The following is a 19,632-nucleotide window of genomic DNA, read 5'->3' on the forward strand; positions in this document are numbered from 1 at the left end:
ATCTGCACTGGTGCTGCTGCCAGTGCCCGGCCCAGCTGGGCAGTAGCCAGGAGAGAGGATCCGAGCTGGCTGACCAGCGGACCAGATGTGCAGTGAGTGCTGGCGCAGGGATGCCAATGCTTCAGTGACTCCTCAGTACTTCCAACAGATGGTGGCAAGATCCAAGTTTCTTTGGTGATAAGCTAGCAAAGTGATTCATGGAGCCTCACTTGATGATGGCAGTTTTTTGGGCATGACTCTATGAATGCGCCATATGTCTTCTCTGGACCAGCGTGGCTAGGATTCAGTGTCTGGCAGATGGTAAATTGATCACCTATAGGGTGGCTTTAGCATCACTATCCGTTTTAGAATTTATTTCAAAGCCTTGAGAATTCGAGCAGCCAGATCTCTCTCCTACTCAGCATACTTTTGTTACCTGCAAATGGGATTATCTGGTGGTCGGCGTAGCTCACCACAGCACTGCAGCATTGCAAAGGCACCATGGATTGTTGGCATCTCACAAAGCTTCCCAGACCACTTGAACTCTTCACCAGCTAGTGAAGGATTTAAATACTATGGGTGACAGCAGTATTTACATAAGTGGTTTTAGGCTTCCATGTATTGCTACTTACACTCTGGTGACTTTATAACTGGAGCTGGCTGAAACGTTAAATTGACCGCGATCTTGTAAAGCCAGGATGTACAGCAGCCTGTGCTGCAGAGCATTCAAGCATTCCCACGGAATATGACAGTGTGAATCCTGCAAGCCAAAAAAGCAAGGAAAAAAAGGCAAGGAAAGGAAAAAAAATAACAATGAGATGGTATGTTAGGAAGATAAATGAAGGAGAAACACAATTACAAGAAGCAAGAAACACAGCACGAAGGCAAGAACCCAAGGAAGTGGGTGTGTGAGAAGAAGGGATGAAAGTCAGCTAGTGGACTGGTTTCCATTATATTAATTTCCTCCATAATTACCATTGCCATTTAGACTTTTATCAGGACAAGGCCTGCCAGGGAAATGCTGCAGCACAGTACTCTCTGTTCACGCCAAAGCGGCGAAACCTCTCTGTCACATATCTGGAAAGATACCGTGTCCTTCTCTATCAAAATCCTCCAGTGGGTCACCAAAGTCCTGGTGCCTGCTCACTGTCCTGTCAGCCAGCTCCAAGTGAATCAAACTGATGGTTCCTGGTGTACATTGTAAAAAGACATCTTGTAATGTCCTTTTCTGTACAAGTCTCTGTGGCTTCCTGATGCTGCCAGGTGGCACAGTGGTGTAACCTTCTAATTCCCTTTGAATTTTGACAAAAACAAAGCGGCGCAACTTGACAGAGGCACCTCAGAGCAAGGGATGGGTGATGCCAGAGAGCCAAAAGGAGAGAGTCACACCACAAGGGCGAGGAAGATGAGGTGAGGCCATAAACATCACAACGCTGACCATCAGATGAGTTTACATGATCCAGTTTGCAATGTCAGGAGAGCTGACTGTGCAGGGGAAGATTTTGATTTCCTGCACTCGCTTTGGAGCAACCTGGTGCTGAAGGAAAAGCAGTTTCCCAACAGATGGCCTCAAGGTCAGGCTTTAGCCATGACACAATCCCCAAACTGCCACCGCCTGCCGTAGCCCAGGCAAGGAGGGCAGAGAGGGAGGCCTGCAAAGGGTTAAAGCTTCAGCTAAACAAAAGTCAGGAACCGTGTAATTAAAACTCTACCTTTGTTGTATTGTCAAGAGTTAGCCTGTGACATAGGAAATATTTAAAGGAGCAGGCTGTTCAGCTAATTTGTGTGTGAGTGAACTGCTTAGACAGTCCTATCCTAAATTAACTGTAAGACCACCCACCGAGCTCGCCTCATAAAGGGCCATGATTGCTCAGCTCCGTTTTGTATAACCGTTCAATAATTACTAGATAAATGCATAACTAAAAGCTCTATTACACTAATAATTTGTACTGAGATAGATGTGTGGGACACCATGCTGGGTTAATTTGTCATCCCTGCAGCAAACTTCTAAAGAGGGCTCTTTTGCAGAGGAGTTGTGTTAATATGTTGCTCCAGTGAGGACATGTTAGAGCAACAAGATGACTTGGTAGCTTAATCTCCTAAAGAGGCAAAACGCCTGGAGGGGAAGTGCCAGAAAGAAGAAAGGGGGGTGATTAACACAGTGGACCCAGATTTAAACTCATCCTGACAAAAGGAGCTGATCTAACTGAGCAAAAGAATGAAAAAAAAGAGGGGCAGTGTTAAAAATACTAATAGGATTTCATGCATCCCTAAAAAATAATATAAAAATAAAGTGCTTCAGGAACAAAGTATTTTGCCCATGCTTTTCCTGATGCTGTGTTTGGTTCCTTTGCTCTCTTTGATGTATCCGTGGAGTTAAACTATATGCTTTAAACAGTGCAGTGAACTATAATATTTTTATCTCTGCTTTATGCTAAATTCTTCTAGCTTCAGACACACACAAAAAGCACATTATTGCTTTAAATATGGAACCCATGTTTAAGCATTGGAGCTCTGGATTTTCAACCTCCTCTATTGACAGAACCATAAATCATGTTAAAGTTAAGTGAATTACTGTAGCGTGGAACTATAGCTTTAACAATGTTTATGTAGTATCAGCTTACCATCTACAGAATGAAAGGGAGGAAAAACACTGATATTAGAAATGGGAATGTGGAGTCCTATTAACTTAACAGCAATATATCACTCCAAAGTCACAGATTCCATTACCATGCCCTTTTTAGTATCAAAGCAGAATTATATCATCACACACATAAAGGTTGTAGTTTTTAAGAGAATTTACATTTCTATTGTAAACTTATCAACTGCATTTCATTATAAGAAAGACATGATATATTCTCCTAGCAGTAGTTTTTATCTTGGGATGAGAATATATGAGAATGCATCATGTGTATTAAATGTAATAATAATATGCAGAAGTTGACAGCATTTGATGTGATGCAGGAATTCTACAAATATGTTAAATTAGGGTCTTTTTGACCTCTAGCTGTAGTCTTGGAAGGAAGGAGTGCTTTCTATAGGTATGATTTTTATTTCTGTCCCGATGTAATCAATTCTGTAGTATTCTGGTCTCCCAAAGGCAGCAGAATTCTGACATGTTTTAAAACATTCAGCTCAAAATAGCTAACTTAACTGGCCCCCTGCCCATGCCAGAATCTGGAACCAGTGCTCAGTTCAGCTCCACAGGTTTTCAAAAGCAGCCCGTAATACTCAGCAGCCCAGAGTACACCAATAAACCCCGAGCTCAAACACAGCCCTAAGCATATTTTCCTTTTGCTAGGAACTCCGTGGGCCTTGGCAAAATGTCCTCCTGCCTCCCACTTGCTACTGCAAAATTTCTTACAGGAGGAGTGTTTCTGAACAAAGGGTCCAGGTGCCTTATACCACTCAGAGCAGCAGAAAAGGGCTGAGAGCCAGCCCTGATCTGGAGATACCGTGGCTCTGCTCTTTTCAGCAGTGCTTAGCTGCCCAGCTGCACTTGACTTCTGGAGCTGAGAGATGGATAGCCTGCAATTCAGCCCATCTTTTTGATGTTCATGGACAGGAACAGAATCCCCATCCATCCTATCTAGGGTGTTTCACTATCTCTTGCACTGCTCAGCTGTTTATGTTGTATTTTGGATCTTTCATCTATGTTTGTCTACATAATGTGGGAGCGAGTATCAGCGATACCTGAATTTTACCCAGGCTTAGAGGGTAAAGCCTATCTTTGTTCTCCAGCTCCACGATTTCCCAGCCTTGACACTGCAAATGGGAAAGTGAGATGGGATCAGTTTGCATTTAGCTCATCCTTGGACCTGACAAACATGTTACTAGACAACCCCTTTGCACCGTTATGGGACTTAACAAATGCCCAAGTTTTCCAGGGATGTGAATTCCCTTCCGAGGGCTGATCCTAGGACTGGTCAGACCTACCCTCAGCAGCTCAGTATTTAAGTAGAGGCAGGTTCTTGCTAACCTGAGTAAGCAATTCCTCTACATTTATCACCCTAAAGTCTGTTCCTAATGGGCAGTAAGAAAAATAGGGACTTTCAGAAACCTTTGAAAGTGTTACGGGGAAGCAGCTCCCACTGAAATTCAAAAGCAGTTAATGAATTCTCTCAGGACCTCTACAAATCCCAGCCCAAGTTTCTTAATTATTTTTTCTTCTTGTTTGGGTAACTGCTTTCATCACCAAAATCTGTGGGCTTAAAGCTATTGTTTTAGGCTTCCATTCTTTACCTCTTGTATTGTATTATACACAGAAGTGTAAGTTCCTTTCAACAAATTTGGATTATTGCCAGATCTCCTTATTAAAAAGTCACTCTTCATATTTCCGATAAACACAGCTGTTTCATGGTATTTGAAAGCATTTCACATCAGCCAGCATGGTGGCTTAGCCAATTAGTCCTCTAATATGGTCAATTTTCAGAATAAGTACCTTTGGGGTACAAAGGGTAGGATCCATCTCGCATAATTTGAACTGGCATCACTGGGATGGCAGGAGAGAGCTTGCAGCACGCAGGGAGTTAAAGCAACTTAGAAGCCTGACGTGGAAGTAGCTAGCAGAACAAACTGTTCTCTAACATTTCCAGGGAAATGACTTTTCAAAAAACACTTTCTTAATTGTAATGAAGCCAATTATAATGGCCTCAAAAACAAGCAGATAAAAACCGATCCCGTTTCATTATGATTCTAATGTTACTATTTCTAGGAAGGCTGATCAATGTTTAATGAAGTATTAGTAAACTTAATTATCACTTTATAGAGGAGGTATCTGAGCATTGTGCCCTGATCCAGCTGATGGACCAGCCCTTGTGCCTGGGAAGGAACAGTGGTTGTGATTCCCAACACTTCTCCCTGGAACAGGCAAGGAGTCCAGGGTGATAACACCTTTTCCTGAGCAACACCAAATGACCCTTTCAAAGACTTCAAACAACTTCAGGAAGAAAGAAATTTCATCCAGTCATGTGGACTTGAAGGGGTTGGCAGGGCATTTTTTTGGAAGAGGAGATGGAAGGTGGATGGATCAATATGTGCCCCCATATGTTGGGCTGTGCTGGTGGAAAACCTGTCTGAGCACTGTAGGTGTCCCTTCACCATGTCAGCAAGCACTCCCTGGGAGCAAGGAACCCAGGGCTCTTTATTAGGAACTGCTCCTTTGTTCCAGGACCCTAAATATCTGCAGAGAACCATAACCTGTTTCAAATTAACTGATTCTTTATTATCTGATCACTCGCTCGGACAGAATTCACAATTTTGGCTCTTCTTCAGAGCCTTGGCCATGTGCAGTGCTCACCTAATCAATGGGTGCAGCTTATCTTATTGGTGACTTACTTTGTTATTGGCTACTCCAAATCAAGAAGGGAAAAGGCAAGACAGACCTGCATAATCAGAAGTTTGAATTCAGCTTTCTGAAAAATCCTCTGGCTTCTGTGCTGCACAGCACCACGAGCTCATAAAACACTGAGGAATCCAGTGTAGCACGCAACAGCTGTACTGCATAATTACTTGGCCCTATAGCAGTAGTTTTAAAATACTGGTATATCTGTTGCAGGCCACCATACATTATCATCTCATTTTCAATAAAAAGTCTGGGATGTTTCAGACGAGCTTCAATGGAATTAGAATCATATGTACTTTGAAATATTTATGCTTGCCTTGAGATGGAAGGATAACTCCTGCCTCCAACCCCCGCACAAAATAACAGATTTCATAATGCCAGAGAGTCCAACTCCTCCATACCTACAGCAGGTAGAAATGAAGTTCTGCTCTTGAGTACACATCTTTTCATAGGTTGTAGAAGTCATATTTTATGTCATTTACTGAGGTCAATAATAAAATATAAATGTCACAGGCTGAAAGACGCCAGGAGAAATATGGTTTGGCAGGATGGAGCTGCTTAGGGATACATAAATAATAAGTCAATAAGTAAATAAATAATAGACAAAGACCTATTTTATCTTCCATTTGAAGATCTCAAAGAATTTACAATCACTGATTGAGGCTTGTAATATCCCATCAGAAGTAATAAGAGCCTCTTCTCTTACACAGGGTAATTTCCATCACTGTAGGTGTGGGTTTAGGAATTAAAGACTTTATCATTTTTATTAAGTCTGAAAATCATGACTGAAAGGGCCCTTGGCCTTTTTAGAGGCAAACAGGGAAAATAGCAACCTGCTTCATTACCTCTTGTGCTTTAACTGATTAAAAGTGCTTGTGAGGGCCCCTATATTTGGAAACACGGTTGTGTTCTGCGCTCAGAACTTGTTGGAGTGGCCAGTTTTGCACTCACCAGAGTTGCTGACCACAACACAGCTATCAGAGTAATGGTCTGTGTCTGGGCCGGCAGATTTTAGACTTTAACATTTAATTCCCTCTCTCTAGTATCAGGCAGGCACATTTGTAATGTTGATCAGTTTAATAGTAGTGGGTTTTTCCTCTTATCAAAGAGCCCTTTCTTTTGGCGCTTGAGAAATCTGCTATTTCCTAGTCAGAGACTGCAAAAACAAACCTTTGGAGATCCTTATTGCACTCGTTACTTCTTATGCTGAGAAGAAAATGACCCCTTCACGTCAGTGTATGGCACAGGCCGAGGAATGATGCCAATCTGGTCTTGTTTCCCTCCCCCAGTCCTTCCCTGATCAGCAGGAAGCCCTTGGAGATGGGCTGAGGAGTTGGCCAAGACTCCTAAGAGGAGCCACTTTCTCCTTACAGCACTTTGCCTTGCTGAATTATTGTTGAACATTTCTGCATTCGTTTTCCTTCTCTCTCTCTCTCTCTTTGGGAAGATCCCTGACACACACTCTCCACTTTGTTTTCTACCCTGACATGCTGAGGAGGTCAAGGCAGCAGAGAAAGGCTCACTCCTTACATGCCAGTGAATATTTCTTTCGTCTTCCACGGAGCAAATCAAATTATTAAATGAAGAGCTATACTTTGGAAAAGCTAAACACAGTGTTGTCTCAGGACAAGTTTTGAACTCCCACATGTTCCCTGGATACAATTCTTTATTCCTTCTTGTTTGAAATGCATTTCAAACTCCTTTTCACCCAGCAGAAGAATAGAAATGAGTTGGTTCCCAGATGCATACGAAGGACGGTGCAATTGCATAACAATTTCAGATAGTATTAAAAGAGCTGATACTAAAAGGAAATTTTAAAAAAATATTTTAGAAATTCCAATTTATTTCTTACTTTATTAGATGTTTGTCACATAAATGTCCATTTCTCACTTTTATCTTCATCCCTCATATTCCATCTGGCACACAAGGAAAGGGGGAACTACAAAAGGAGATATGAAGAAAGGAAGAAGACAGAAATACTGTAGGCTAATAAAATTTTGTAGTCATCAAAATGCTGGCTGGGATCTACCTGACTGAAGGTGTGTGTGTAGAATGGAGGTGTCAACCTCAGAGCAGCACCAGTCAAAGGCAGGGGATTATTTGGGGGTGAGGTGGCTCCTTGGCCACTGTTTAGTCCTCTGTCCATTCTAGTAATTGGCTCCATGGTGATCCCCCACAGTTACTGAAGGGAATCTCCATTATCTCTACCTTTGATGTTTCTACTTCTGTTGGGAATATTTTCAACACTATTAATGTGAGCAGAATTGGGGGGTTAACATGGGTATAGGGGAGCTTTTCAAGGCAAGGGCAGGGGTTTCACATCCATCCCATACCAGCACCCCTGGCACGAGTGCAGCTCTTTTTGGTGGTGGTATTGGAGCAGTAATTCCTATCCTGTGGTGGAAAAGGACGTGTATAGAAGAGCTGCCTAGCCAACCCTCAGTGAATGCTTACAGGAAAATGCAGTAGTTTCCTTGCTACTGTCTCTGAGCTCACATTTTACCCATATCTTCAAGCTTTTGAGTTTGCTAATCGTTTAATAATGCTTAAGAAAAAAATTATTAATAAAGTGTCATATTATTAAACTGGCAATGAACAAGAGTAAGAAGCAGATTTTAGCTTTTATTTAACTGAAGGTTTTTCATAACATTCATCATGAAATGAATGTTTGCTCATTTGTGTTTGATTTTAGTTAACTTTCATGCATCTCTCCAATTTTTCCAAAAGTGCCAAAGGCTTTTTTTTTCCCCCCTCTTGTGTATTTAAATTACTTCAAAGCCAACACCTGAGTTTCTGTGGGATATTTCCTCCTTTCTATAGCCTTTATCTGACTGGTCATATGCAGTGTACAAGCACAATCTTTGCACATGGACACCCCTGAAAGATTCCTAGGGTAAGATGCCAAGGGAGCAACACCGACTGTTTGGTGAGAAATAAACAATGATTTACAGATGAGCTTGTGTGCAACCAGATTAATTGGTCATTCTGAAGGAAGAGTGAATCCTCATTTCAGAGGGGAGAATTCATGGCGCTGTAAGTGACAGCAGGTGCTACCTCGTGGTGACAGCTAACAGTGGAAAGCTCCGTTGGGTGACAAGAGTCCAACCCAATATATTTTGAAGGCCGAGGAACTGGGCAAAGGTGTCACATATGTAGGAGAGCAAAAGGCTCTGCAGCTGCACTTGTAGTTCTGCTGAAATCAGCTGAGGGTAAAATCGGTCATTGCCAGTGGGCTTGTGTACATCACACCTCTGCACCTTCTCTGGAGTACATTTTCCAGCTGGCTTGTTGGCCCATAAATTCACGAAATTAAACTTCATCCCTGAGCGTGAGCTGGGGGCTTGCTGAAGATTTGAGCCCAGCGTTATTCAGGAGAAGTGTAAATGTAATTTTCCAAACGATCTCGCCACTTTGTGCATGTTCATTAAATGAAAACACGTTACTTAAAATAAATGTTCCTGAAGTGAGATGGAAGAAAAAATCCCCAACAACAAGAAGCGTTAGACCGTTTTTAAATTATCGACCGTTTATACTACAATGTAAAATGGATTCGTGTGTGCAAATCCAAGTCACATGAAATGTCAATTAAATCAACCCTAATCTCCCAAATACATTTTTTTATTGCCTGATTGATGAGGGCTGCTCTTAAGGTCATGAATAGTTTTCACTCTCACAAAGGACTGCTGATTCCTTTATACGTGTCCACTAAAAACACAGAAAATCCTTCAAAATGTCTGGCTCTGTTTGCTTCCAGGATCTAGATGAAGTGAGTGTAGGACACAATGTGGTCTAATATATTACTTGATGTATAAACAATACTGTACATTTCAAACCAAACCAAAAAAAAAAAGATACTTAAAACGACAATAGATTTAAACTGTTTTATTTTCCAGAGGCAAAACTCTATATAACGTCTTTGTTTTCTTTCCTATAGCAAGTCCACATGCAACACCATCGACTCTTCATTTTCCAACATCACCCATTATTCAACAGCCTGGGCCATACTTCTCACACCCAGCAATCCGCTATCATCCTCAGGAGACTCTGAAAGAGTTTGTCCAACTTGTCTGCCCCGACGCTGGTCAGCAGGCTGGACAGGTGGGGTTCCTAAATGTAAGGAAGCCGTTTTTCTTTCTTCAGAAGTGTTTGTCCTATGTAAAAATTAACCACGGGGTTATTGACGGGGTTATTTTAACAGCATGTCGCCTGCAGGAGCACACCTGGGATAGCTGCTGGAAGGGAGGAAAACAGAAAAATAATAATGCTGTGCTGCAAAAGTATTTTAAAAAACAACAAGAGACCTCCCCAAAAAACCGCTCAACCACATTGTGGTGAAAGTAGCTTAAACTGTCAGAGAAGCTGGTGCTTCAGTGACCTGCTGGGTCCCCCCACAAACGACTTTGCTGCATGTGTTGTAACCCTTGTGGAACCAGGGTTAACAAAATACAAAGGCAGAATAATTTTTATTAATTATTTTTGAAGTTCAGGGGAGAGTGGGGGGGGGGAGGAGCAGGAAAAGGGAGGGTGAGAAACAGATGTTTCAGATCAGCTAAGTTCATTAAAAAAAAAAAATACTGCCTTATAGCACTTTAGATCAAGTTGACCAGTACTTGAACTCAAGATGTTAAAAGTACAGTTTATTATGGTTTGTTATTTCTGTAAGCAGTTATCTTTTCCCCTTATCTCTATGAAAAATTAAGCAGAGTTCCAAAGCTTCAAATAACCATTTTCTTTTTTTTTTTAATCAAATAAAGTGAATCATCTTGCTATTATTGAAATAGCATTCTGGACGAATACAGAAATTATAAATTTTATGTAAATCAAATCTAAAATAATGCTCTGAATATTTCATGAAATGTAATGCATGTAACTTTTTCCAGCCAATGAAGTAATAACTCGCAAAATTACTGCTTCTCTCCTGACATACATAGGGCTGAAAGTGTTAATGAGAATTAGTTTAATTATTAGAATCCAATTTATCACACTTATTTAATAAGCTGTATTGTTCCCAGTGTTTTCCTTTCCCCAGCAGAAAAACTGACTCTACTTATTCCAGCCAGTCCTGGCTTTGAATAATGTCTGCAATATGTTAGCAGATACATTTATGTCTAGACAACAAATCAATACAGTGCTTTTCTTTTTCCTTGAGTATTCATTTGCTTAATTTATCCCAAACCATTCAGCATTATGAACTGTTAGCACACTCACAATGAACAGGCAGCGGGGGTCTTCTTGGCAGGAAAGGGACCTAATTGGGAGACAAGATAGTGTTTGAGAGATGTCACTAATATATTAGTTTATTAAAGGTGCTGGATGTTGGAAAAACAAATATCCCTGAAGGATTGCTTCTTGCTGCAAACTCTAGTAACTGCAGTCTTTGAAGTCTGTGGGAGTGCTGTAAAGTTAAATGCAGATGAACTTGAGTCTTGTTTATCCCCTGAACCATTTTTGCTCTAGCACAAGTGTGATTTGCACCTCCACGACTTTAAGGCCCTTTGTCAGTGCCAAAGCAGGTGAAATGAAAATAAAGTCCCAAGTGTTTTGCCAGGATGAGTATTTTGTCCCCAGCAATTCAGGCTAATGGAAACCCTAACAGGAATTAAAATATTATTTTCTTTAGCAGTACTTAGAATATGGATCTGTGTTTAAAGCTGAGCTTTTATCATCAATGGAAAAGGCAATGTTCAGTGCCAGAAGAACTGCAGTGAGATCAATTTGTAGAGTGCTGTCGAAAATGATCTCATCATTTTTGTCACTAAAAGGAACACCTGATTCACAGCCTGTCCTACTTTCTCTTTATAATGGTATTTGGCATCTAGCTGTATGGTTTTCAAGTGTCCAGGCTGGGTTACATTTAAAATGCAAACTTAATAAGCTGGAGGGAGGGTTGGCATGTTTTTCTAAGCCTGATTCCTGTTTTTGTGATACTTGAAAACACTTTAACTTATGGACACATTTTTCTGGTGATTAATTGAAAGACCACACTCATATAGCTGATCCCCTTCAGCCTGTGACTGACCACATCCCAGACTGAAGGGAGGGTGGTTTTTTCTCTCAGTGTGTAAAAATGAAGCTGTTCTAAGTTCACTCATTTCTCCAGATGATCCTAATGGCAGCTAAACCAAGAGCTACACTATTGCTAACTCAAAAGGGATGTGGGAGAGCAGTAATTTTAATATACATTCATTCATTTTCCTGTAATAAGATATCAGCATGATTTTTAAGACCACCAAAAACGCTTGTTTTTTCTCTTAATGAGCAGTATCTTTAAGAAATTTACACTCAAGTCCTAGGCACTGATATCCTGAGGGTATAACAGAGGCACGAAACTGGAGGCTTTTAGGGGTCAAAAACACTGCTTCACCTCTCACTGAGCATGGCTTAGTGCTGCCGGAAATGTAAAGAGGAGTAGGATTTAATCCAGGACAGTTCAGACAAGCTGCTCATAGGACAAGTGTTTAAAAGCCAGAATTTCCGTAGTTTCACGAGGTTCACAGAGTTTGAGACAGTTTCTTGAAGTCCATGGAGAATTTGAGCCAGCAAATTTCTTTGCCACCTCTCAAGTAATTGTAAATGTATTGCACATCGTTTTCAACTAGATTGTTGTTACTGGAGGTTCCTAATAGCTGATTTTTAGTATAATTTTTGTCTGTTTGCTTGTTTTTCGGCAGCCCAATGGTAGCAGCCAAGGCAAGGTGCACAATCCATTCCTTCCTACCCCAATGTTGCCACCACCACCTCCGCCACCAATGGCTAGGCCTGTGCCTCTGCCAGTGCCAGACACAAAACCTCCAACCACATCAACAGAAGGAGGGGCCACCTCTCCCACTTCTCCAAGTAAGTATAGACGCAGCGGGATCCAAGGGCTACCGGCACCGCCGGCACTCGGCTGTGCAGGGATGAGGACTGGACTCATCTTGGGAAGCGGGAGAGCTCTCTGCTCTCCATGATGGACAAAATTCTGAGCTGCTCCTGTGTTAGCAGGGAAAGCCTTAGCTTAAGGTTGCAGTTTTATTTTTGACTTGGTTGCTATTTCACATAGCCATGTGTGTGGGAAATCGAGGCCGGTGGCTCAGCTGTGACACAGAGCTTGGACCTTTGGGATCTTGTTTGCTGCCAGGAGGACTCAGGAGGACATCCCATCCCTGGAAGTGTTCAAGGCCAGGCTGGATGGGGCTCTGAGCAACCTGATCTAGTGGAAGGTGTCCCTGCCCATGGCAGAGGGGCTGGGACTGGGTGATCTTCAAGGTCCCTTGCAACCCAGACCATTCCATGGTTCTGTGATAAGCTGGTATCTCAAGTCAGGCTTTAGCGGATAGACCCCACATGGAAGTCAGGCAATCTCCTTGAAAACACAGCTGCTCATCACACTGGGCTAAACTCACAACCCTTTCCAGGTTACTTCAATTATCGTTCTTTTGGGAATAAATCTGCCTAGATTAACCCAGACATCTTTCCCTTACGCCTTGGATTTTAGGCAAGAAGTTTTGGTATGTCTTAGGGCCAGGGAGAGAGCTCTAATCCTCTCCCACCACCCACGCGGCTCCCATATGCATTTTGTGTAGCCACAAGTCAAATATATGAATTCCTGGATACACACTTGGGGATACCACTTTGGAGTCACTCTTCTGGGAAACAAATGCAATTCAGCTGTGTCCGATGCTTTAAAAAAAGTCTGGACGTACAGGGAGTTAATTGTGAAATGATTTAATGAAGCTATGCTCAAACTGACATTTAAAAACAAAAGGGAAGCTTTCAGTGCTTTAATGGCAACTGTAGGGGACTTGTTCCACAGTGAAGGGAGTCCAAATAACATCCACAAACAAAAATCAATCTAATCGAAAGAGCAAATCCCTTTGTGTGCTTTTCAAGCTTATTATTTAAATGCTATATGCAACCACTGCTTGATGTGCAAAGAGGTACTCACTCTTCAGACCACGTGAAGCCTAGGTTTTTAAAGCTTTATATACTGTTCAGGAGACTTGCACAGGTTCCAGGGGGCATTTTTAAAATCTGGTAGTTCCTCAGAGGTTTTCATTGCCTTCTGCTACACGATAGTGCATCAACTGCAAACTCAGCAAGATGCTCTGGCTCGCTTGGAAATTGAAATGGGTTTTAGTATGAGACAGTCTGGTAAGATTGTGAACGCGATGTTCTCGAATCAGGACTTCACAAATTGATCAGCAGATTTTTGTTGAGTGAAGAAGTTGATTCATTCCGTCCCCTCCGCTCCTCTTTCTGACCTTAGACCAACACTGGTGCTATCAGAACTTTTTGAGGGGACTTTCAAGTCCTATCAATAAGATTCAGCGGTGGGATCTAAAAGGTTAATGTTTAGTCATAGTTATCACTGAACACAGTCAGCAATGCCTTACTATTTCCTTGTCTTCAGAACCAGGAAAAACAAAACTAGGTCAGTGTGTACTTGTCATTACGGTTGTGACTCAGTTTACTGGCAGTGTCTGGGGTCAAAAAGAAAAAGATTCCCAACAACATTTTAGCAGTAATCTTAATTTTTATGATACTGTGATTGTGTAAACAAGCTCAGAGTGTGTCTGGCCGTATTCTCAGCTGGCAGAAAAATGGGCATTTCTCCTCTGAAGGGAGCAGGACATCCATCGGTGTCAGCTTGGGGCTGGTCACTGGGCTCTGTGTTCAGCAGACAGCTGCCACGTTAATTGGGAATGGAGGTTTTCTCAAGAGCAGCCAGTTAATGGTATTTAAACAAAAGATTAGGAAAATAATTACTGTTTGTTAATTAGCCACGCTGATGTCTAAACATATAGTTCTGTACGTACTCAGGCACGCATCTTCCTTTTGGTGAGGGGTTTGAATAACAGTGACTCGAGTTGTAAAGAAGCATATAATTTAATTTAGGGACAAATTTTACAGAAAAGTAGATTATAGGAAATATTTTCTAAGAAAAAGTATGACATATAAACCAAAGCCAGTGGAAGTATTGGCTACATAAAGAGCAAAGCAAACTGAAGTTTCAGGCGTCGCGGCCAGGGTTTGCCAGGAGGACCCACTGGGCTCCATTCAGTGTGTCAATCAGGACCAACCCTCCATTTCCCTCCGTGTTTATTTTTTCCTTAACTAAATATTAGCCTTCAAATAGCGAGTGCAGATTCACCAGAGTTCCATAAAAGCCGCACAAAAAGGTGTTTTCCATGGTTACGAGCTGCTGGAGCGCACCGGTTCTGGGAGTGTCGCCGGGCTATGGCTGACTGCCCTGCAGAGCTTGAGGATATTGGAAAGTCACTTATGCATCAAAGGCAAGAGCGATGCTAAATTTTGGCCAGACTGTCTCCTTAGCCATGTGGAAGAGAATGAACATCCCCCCCCCCCAGGAAATGGTGTGAAAGGGATTGGCATTTGCTGCGTTCTCCTTCCCTTTTTTGGTCTAGGAGAAAGCCCTCAGCAGAAACAAAATGCAGTCACGGCCCAACCAAAAATTGGAATATGGCCCTCCTGAGGGGTGCAGGAGCCAGGAGCAGCTGTTCAATACAGCATGGCCTCCTGGGAACGAGAGCTAAAAATCACAACAAGGTGGTTAATGATTCTCAGAGCAATAGTGAAACTCTCCAGCTGTGACATTAACCAAAACATGAACATTAGTGCTGTCCAAGGAAGGAAGAGCCCCTGGAGATGCACACTGGGGATTTGCCGCTACTGGGTGGCCAGGCATGCTCTGGGAGCTGACAATTTCAGCTGCGAATCCTATCCCTTTGGAAAGCCAGCATTTTCCTCAGTCAGATGACACAATGGAAATGGGATTCACAAGGTTTGGGGAGGTTCATTTTTCCTCCACAGAAAGCTTTTTCAATAGAACACATCTTTGATATCAGAAGCAGTGCCAACATTATCTTATCTCAGATCTCTTCTTGATTTTCTTTGGTTGGTAACCCATTACAAGCATAACACAATATTTTCTTGAACTTGGCAGTTTTGGGGTTTAATATCTCACTGCCCAAAGCAAGCACCACCTCCACTACGTTCTAGTTGGCTTTATCACTATCATAATTGAATCATTCCAGAGCAGAGTCTAAGATACTGCCATCGTGTACACCCTGACTTTTAAACAGCTTTTTTAAACAAAGTGTTATTTTCTGAGATTCACAACTCTTAACAACTTTAACGAACTCATTACTGGTTAATGTCCCTTTCAACAAAGGAGCTTTCTTGTTAAATGGCCTTTGTGTCAGGATGAGAAGAATGATCTTGTGGCTGTAGGATTCATAAGGATTCATAAAGCCAAGTGTCAGCTCCTGCCCTTGGGTTACAACAACCCCATGGAACTCTCCAGGCTTGGGACAGAGGGGCTGGAAAGATGGAAAAGGACTTGAGGATGCTGGTCAGCAGCAGCTGAACATGAGCCCAGGTATGCCCAGGTGGCCAAGAAGGCCAATGTCACCTGGCCTAGATCAGCACTGGTGTGGCCTCAGGACCAGGACTGTGACTGTCCCCTGTGCTGGGCACTGCTGAGGCCACACCTCAAATCCAGCAGAAAAACATTGAAGTGCTCTGGAGCATGTCCAGGGAAGGGAATGGAGCTGGGAAGGGTCTGGAGCACCAAGGAGCAGCTGAGGGAGTTGGAAAGGGGCTCAGCCTGGAGCAAAGGAGGCTCAGGGGGGACCTTGTGGCTCTGCACAAGTCCCTGACAGAAGGGGGCAGCCGGGGGGGTCGGGCTCTGCTGGCAGGGAACAGGGACAGGAGGAGAGGAAATGGCCTCAGGCTGGGCCAGGGGAGGTTTAGGTTGGATATTGGTAAAAATTTCTTCACAGAAATAGTGGTCAAGCACTGGAGCAGGGGCAGTGGTGGAGTCCCCATCCCTGGAGGGATTTAAAAGCCATGTGGATGTGACACCCGGGGACATGGGTTAGTAGTGGCCTTGGCAGTGCTGGGGTAGGAGTTGGACTCAATGATCTTAAAGGTCTTTTCCAACCTAAACATTTCCGTGATCCTGCAATCAGATTGGCTTTCTCTCCCTTCCTCTGCTATGCATTGACTGAGCATCTTCTGGGCAAGTCTGAGCTTTCTGTTCGCTCCTTTCCCCATCCATAAAAAAGAGGGTTGATTCTATCATTCAATTTGCTAAAATTTGCAGTTCCTGCTCAGATTCTCAGCTGCAGAATGCACTGCAGTAGGAATCGTTCTACTGCACCACATTCTTCCAGTTAATCCTCTTGCTATGGCATGAGAAACAGGACAACTCTTCACATCAAACACATCTGTCATCTTGGTCTGTAAAAGGGAGACCAAGAGGTACATTAGGTCATCACTCACCCAAATCATCTTTCCCAAACAGAAGTTTGTCCTCTAAATCCAGAACCATGATAAATTACACACTCCTGCTCTTAATAGCAATTATTTCAGGAAAGTATATTTAAAAGTAACATTTCCCTACTGCAGGCAACTTTAAAACACACAGCATCCCCAAAACTGTTTGTTTGTCTTGTCTTTCATACAATTTCTTGCCATTTTGGCTGAATATCAAAGCTGTCTGTGTGAGCAAATGTTCTTTCTCTGCCAGCCCCTGTTTTGCTTGTTCCTGAAGTGAAGCATCATACCAAATTTGTGGCATCACATTCATTTCCTTGGCTGTGGGCTATGATGTTGCAGACAATCCTTAGTGAATCCCAATAGCAGAAAGAGCAGGCTGGGCAGGAAGCTGGTTCTGTTCATGCCCAACGGGACAGCTATCAGCTGATGTAACCTTGAGTAGGTCTGAAAAATTCCCATGGAGCAAAGCTGATAAGATCTGGAGAAGATCTGCCTAAGAGACCTGGCTGCTGTTCCTTGTTCCTTTCCATGCTTTGGCTTTTCCCAGACTGGAGTTTGAAGACCCCAGCATAAGCTTAGCTTATATGTATGCTATAATACAATGTGACCCAACTTTATCCAGTGAGACAGTTTGCCCCATCCTAATTTTGGAGCGAAGTCTAGGGATCAGACTTCCAGGATCCCACTTCCATGTCAAACAAGGGTATTTATCTGAAGACAGTAAGATGCAGCTGGAAGTTGATCATGGTCTAAGCAACACTCAGTACTTCTCTCTTTTACTGAAACAAATTTCCCCCTAACAGGGGAATGTGTGTTCCACATCAGCTTAATATTCCGAGCCAAAATGGCCCCTAACAATCCGCAAACATCCCGGGACATTTTACAGCGAAGAGGGAACAGCACCTTGGGAGAGTCCAGTGTAAATCCTCTGCATATTTGTCATTTTGGTGCTCTTCCCCCCTTGGCTCCAGCAAGGCAGTTATATGACCTGAAGGAAATACCAAGCTGACATCCGAGTATTTTCAGAAAGCAAGTTAAACATCGTTTGGAGCGGAAGGAAGGTATACATAGCAACTCACCCAGCGAACTTTGAGGGGACTTCTGTGCATATTGCACACTTTTCAAATGCTTTCGAATTTTTGTTTGAACAGAGAAGCCATTTAAGTCAGCATTCTGCTGGTTCCCCTTTGATTTTCTACCAAATATCACAGCAAAAGTATCTGCCAACTGGGAACTGTAAACAAGATCTTGAGTTCCTTCCCTTCTGGGTGGAACTTACCTGCTCTAAGGGATTAAATGGCCTCTCCACTCAATCTGCTTCCTTAAAAGTAGACCAGGAGAACCAAACAACAGATGTTTGATTTTTGAGCTCTAAGTTAATTTTCCCCACTGCAGAAGGAATTCTTAGTCTTGCACAACATTAGTTCATTATTTAGTTAAAAAAAAACCCTCCACAAGAACAGCACAGAAGAATCTTAATACATGGCACTAGCAACAGGGAAATGTCCTTTGCAAATGTGTGGATTCTCTGAATTATTAACCAAATTAACATGGTAAAAAGGTGAGGAGAACATCTCACCAGATCTGCTCAGTTAATTTCTTCCTTGATTTGCAGGTACGAGTAACACCCAGTGTACCTGTTTGTAATATTCACCACAATTTGCAAAACTATCTCAGGAAGACGAATTAGTGTACTTAAATTCCTTTAAGACTCTGTGAAGGAGAAGTGTTCCTTGCATGATTTTTGCATGTGTTAGCTTCTTGGAGAGGAAAGATCACCTCACCAGAAACAAGTGGGAAAAATTCCTTGTTAAAATCCAGGAGTGCCTTATCTCCCCTCATATCAGCAGGAAATGAAGATATGCAGTTCCTGGGGTGATTTCAGGGAATCTTGAGAAAGGGAAGTTTTCTGATGAAACTGTAAGAACTAAGAGGCTTCACAAGATGTTTGTGAGACTTGGGCAGAGAGGGAAGGGAAGGATGTGGTCCTGCATGTTCCTAGACTTGGGAACTCCTCACCCAAGGGCTTCGTGGGATGCAGAACATCCACATGGGTCCAAGTGCAGATTGGGCATTCATCAGTGAGAAATCCCTCCAGGGCCTTAACTACAGGAAGTCCCTGAGCTGGAAATAATCAGAGCTGGGAAAGAATAGGAGAAAGTAAATATGTGACCTGTTTTGGTTGCATTTGCTTATAGCTTCTAAGAGAGGTGACAATGGCTAAGGTGGAGCATTGTTCTGATTTGGCACAGTCTTAATGTTTTCTCCAGTGTAATACCTCTTCACCAAACATTTGCCTTCAGAAAGGCAACAGGGTTTCCTCCACACAGCCAACTCAGTGTCTTCTCTGCCTCTTAACTCCCTCTACTCTTCTGTAACGTTGAGGCCTCAACATTATATTTAGCCTGACTGGAATTTGGCAAGTGACTTTCCTTTTACTATTGTTTTTTTGTCTCTTCATTGGATAGTTAGGTTGTCTGGGGATTTTATTCAACAGAATGCATTCCCACAAATATATTCAAAATAGACAGGAGCCCTCTTTGTATTAAGGCATCTATGTAGGTTATTTGAAATTAGATGTAAACATGCAAAAAACTGAGGAAGGGAGAAGGTTGTGTGAGGGTTTTAAAATGAGAAGAAGACTAAAAATGCATTGAAAGCTTTTGGATGTGGAAGTACGTGGCATTGTGGACAGTTGCAGTGGAGAATATAATGCAACAATAAAATCATTAAAGTACTTCAAGTTTGGAAGTAATCTGGGTTCTTGGCTTGCATTGCATTTAATAGCTTTACATTTATGGGAGCCACTCCAGTTTTTAAAGGCAGCTTCAGCCTTCAGACTGATTGCACTTACCACCCCAGTGAAACTGCAACCCATTAATTTTTTACCGAAAGGATCTTCCTAGTTTGTCAAACACATCAAGTGAACATTTTAGAGTGCAGACCACAGCAGTATGAAAACCAAAACTTTATATCCAGAGAGAATGCTGGATTAGCATGAAATAAAGGGTCTGAATCTGTTAATG

General features: G+C 42.4%; 1 protein-coding gene across 13 annotated transcripts in view; it reads left to right on the forward strand.

Annotated features, from left to right (window-relative positions):
- NFIA (nuclear factor I A) overlaps positions 1-19,632 on the forward strand; it is a 344,509-nt gene that overhangs the window by 300,551 nt on the left and 24,326 nt on the right. For 10 of the 13 annotated variants that reach the window (XM_042030839.1, XM_042030845.1, XM_042030837.1 and 7 more), the window contains 2 exons: positions 9,258-9,436; positions 11,995-12,160. In XM_042030839.1, the coding sequence (XP_041886773.1) occupies positions 9,258-9,436; positions 11,995-12,160 (345 nt within the window). The remainder of the gene's footprint in view (positions 1-9,257; positions 9,437-11,994; positions 12,161-19,632) is intronic. The other 3 variants (XM_042030838.1, XM_042030842.1, XM_042030849.1) reach the window with 1 other exon arrangement.

This window comes from Corvus kubaryi, unplaced genomic scaffold (genome assembly GCF_017639235.1).
Source record: "Corvus kubaryi isolate FWS band 111438036 unplaced genomic scaffold, C.kubaryi_AGA036_p1.0 37334, whole genome shotgun sequence".
NCBI lineage: Eukaryota > Metazoa > Chordata > Aves > Passeriformes > Corvidae > Corvus > Corvus kubaryi.